The sequence below is a fragment of the Temnothorax curvispinosus genome, unplaced genomic scaffold, assembly GCF_003070985.1.
Source record: "Temnothorax curvispinosus isolate PA1 unplaced genomic scaffold, ASM307098v1 QBEX01014893.1, whole genome shotgun sequence".
In the NCBI taxonomy this organism is placed as follows: Eukaryota; Metazoa; Arthropoda; class Insecta; order Hymenoptera; family Formicidae; genus Temnothorax; species Temnothorax curvispinosus.
Window position 1 is genome coordinate 1 of NW_020224673.1, and position 1,785 is coordinate 1,785.

Consider the following 1,785-nt stretch of genomic DNA (forward strand, 5'->3'; position numbering starts at 1 on the left):
GAAATGGCGGGTATGCGATATGTACTGGTCCATTAGTACCATGGTAGTCATTATCCGATTTCAGCTCCGGGATTTCCATTGTTTCCAGCTTTTTGAAATACTTGAGAACGTCCTGATATGCCCAGCCTTTGTTTCCCATCTCGGCCCAGCGATCGTAATCTTCGGCGCCGCCTCTGCTTGCTATCATATAATTTAGTACGCTACTGCCGCCAACTACTTTTCCTGTTGGAAAAACACAACTGTTTCCTTCCATGCCTAGACAGTACTTATCGGATGGCTTGGTCTGATGTTTTCGGTTGATATTGGTTGTTTGCAGTATGCCAGCAATTAACGGTACATCCATGTATAGACTTTCATGGGGTCCATCTTCGATTAGTAACACCTTAATCTGAGAAATTTCGCTTAACCTCGCGGCTATAGTCGCACCAGCCGTACCAGCGCCGATCACTATAAAATCAAATGTGTCTCCAAATTCCGGTGTCGTGTCCGGTACCTGTTCGGCTATATAACGTCGACTCTCTTTCCAGAAATCTAGGATCCCCTTACCCAGCCTTAGCACATTCATTAATCTTGAGCCTCCTGTATCATTGCCGTAAAGATAGCTATACTTGTTTGGTAGGTACAGTTGTAATAGGCCTATCATGATGGCGATTAGAACAGTAAAGATTGTCGTCTTTTTCATCGTGTTCTTTGAAATAATTGTCCTTCAGTTGTTTCTTGCAGCGTATTGATAAGAAGCTGGATCCGGATGCTCGATATATACCTGCATTATAACATGTATTTATATAGATATCGCAACGAACGCAGGTTGTAAAGTAAACAGGTGTAAAGTATAGAAGCCACATTATTAAACTAAACCTTAATCCGATGTTTACACGTTTGGTCGAAACTATTGGGAGTTCTCTCTCAAGTGTACATTTAAATTATCATCGAATCGTCATAAATTTTACCGTGGGTATTCTTGGTGGAACATTCTGTATCTCATGCTCACTTATCTCAGTCCGAAATCCGTCTCGTGGCATATATAAAATCTTATTTTTATTATTTTTTATGCGACTAAATCATTGATTCATGACGCGATTCGTGTTGAATTACGTAGAGGCGAAAATTTTTTTACTCAGTACTCAGTAATATGTAGACGCTGAATATACAGTGAGATAACGTAATACATTCTGGCACAAAAAGGTTGGATCACATATTCATTTAAAAAAGAAACTAATATCTCTGAAAATCCTCGATTATTTAAATCACTCAATTTCAAAGATAGCAATTTGTTCTGTGATGTTAAATACAAAATTGTTATCCATGGGAAATAAATTTTATTTTTGATTTTTATAATTTTTTACGAATAAATAGATGAGTGATATTGATTCTTGCCACTTAGCTGATTTTGGCTTTTCTTTTAATTTGCATTCACTTTACTTTTTCAAATCCTAAATAAGTTGAATAGAATTGTCTGGAATGGTACTAGTAAATATAATTGGACATAAAAATCTTAAATATTTTATTAAACATAATCAAGATGTACGATTAAAAATTAAAAATCTGTTTTAATTTAGAATGGTTTTATAGTTTATACACCGCATATTTAGGCGGACAACGAACTGAAAGAATTAGCAATATCATCGGTAAAAGTCAAGGTCTACTGAACTATGATTATTAATAGGATATACTTAAACTTGAGTTCTATTCGTTAAGATTCAAGTTCAATAGCTTAAAATTTTGACATTACATTTGTAATTATTATATTATTATGTAGTTAAGATGTTCGATTCTAATTAATTT

At 35.0% G+C, this 1,785-nt stretch overlaps 1 protein-coding gene across 1 annotated transcript; it reads right to left on the minus strand.

Moving 5' to 3' along the window:
- Nucleotides 1-4: 4 nt before the first annotated feature.
- LOC112465076 (glucose dehydrogenase [FAD, quinone]-like) lies at nt 5-1,215 on the minus strand (the record flags this gene model as incomplete). Its single annotated transcript, XM_025032447.1, has 1 exon — nt 5-1,215. A coding segment is annotated over exon 1 (678 nt), but the record flags the coding sequence as incomplete, so codon positions are not given.
- Between the last annotated feature and the right edge of the window lie 570 nt (nt 1,216-1,785).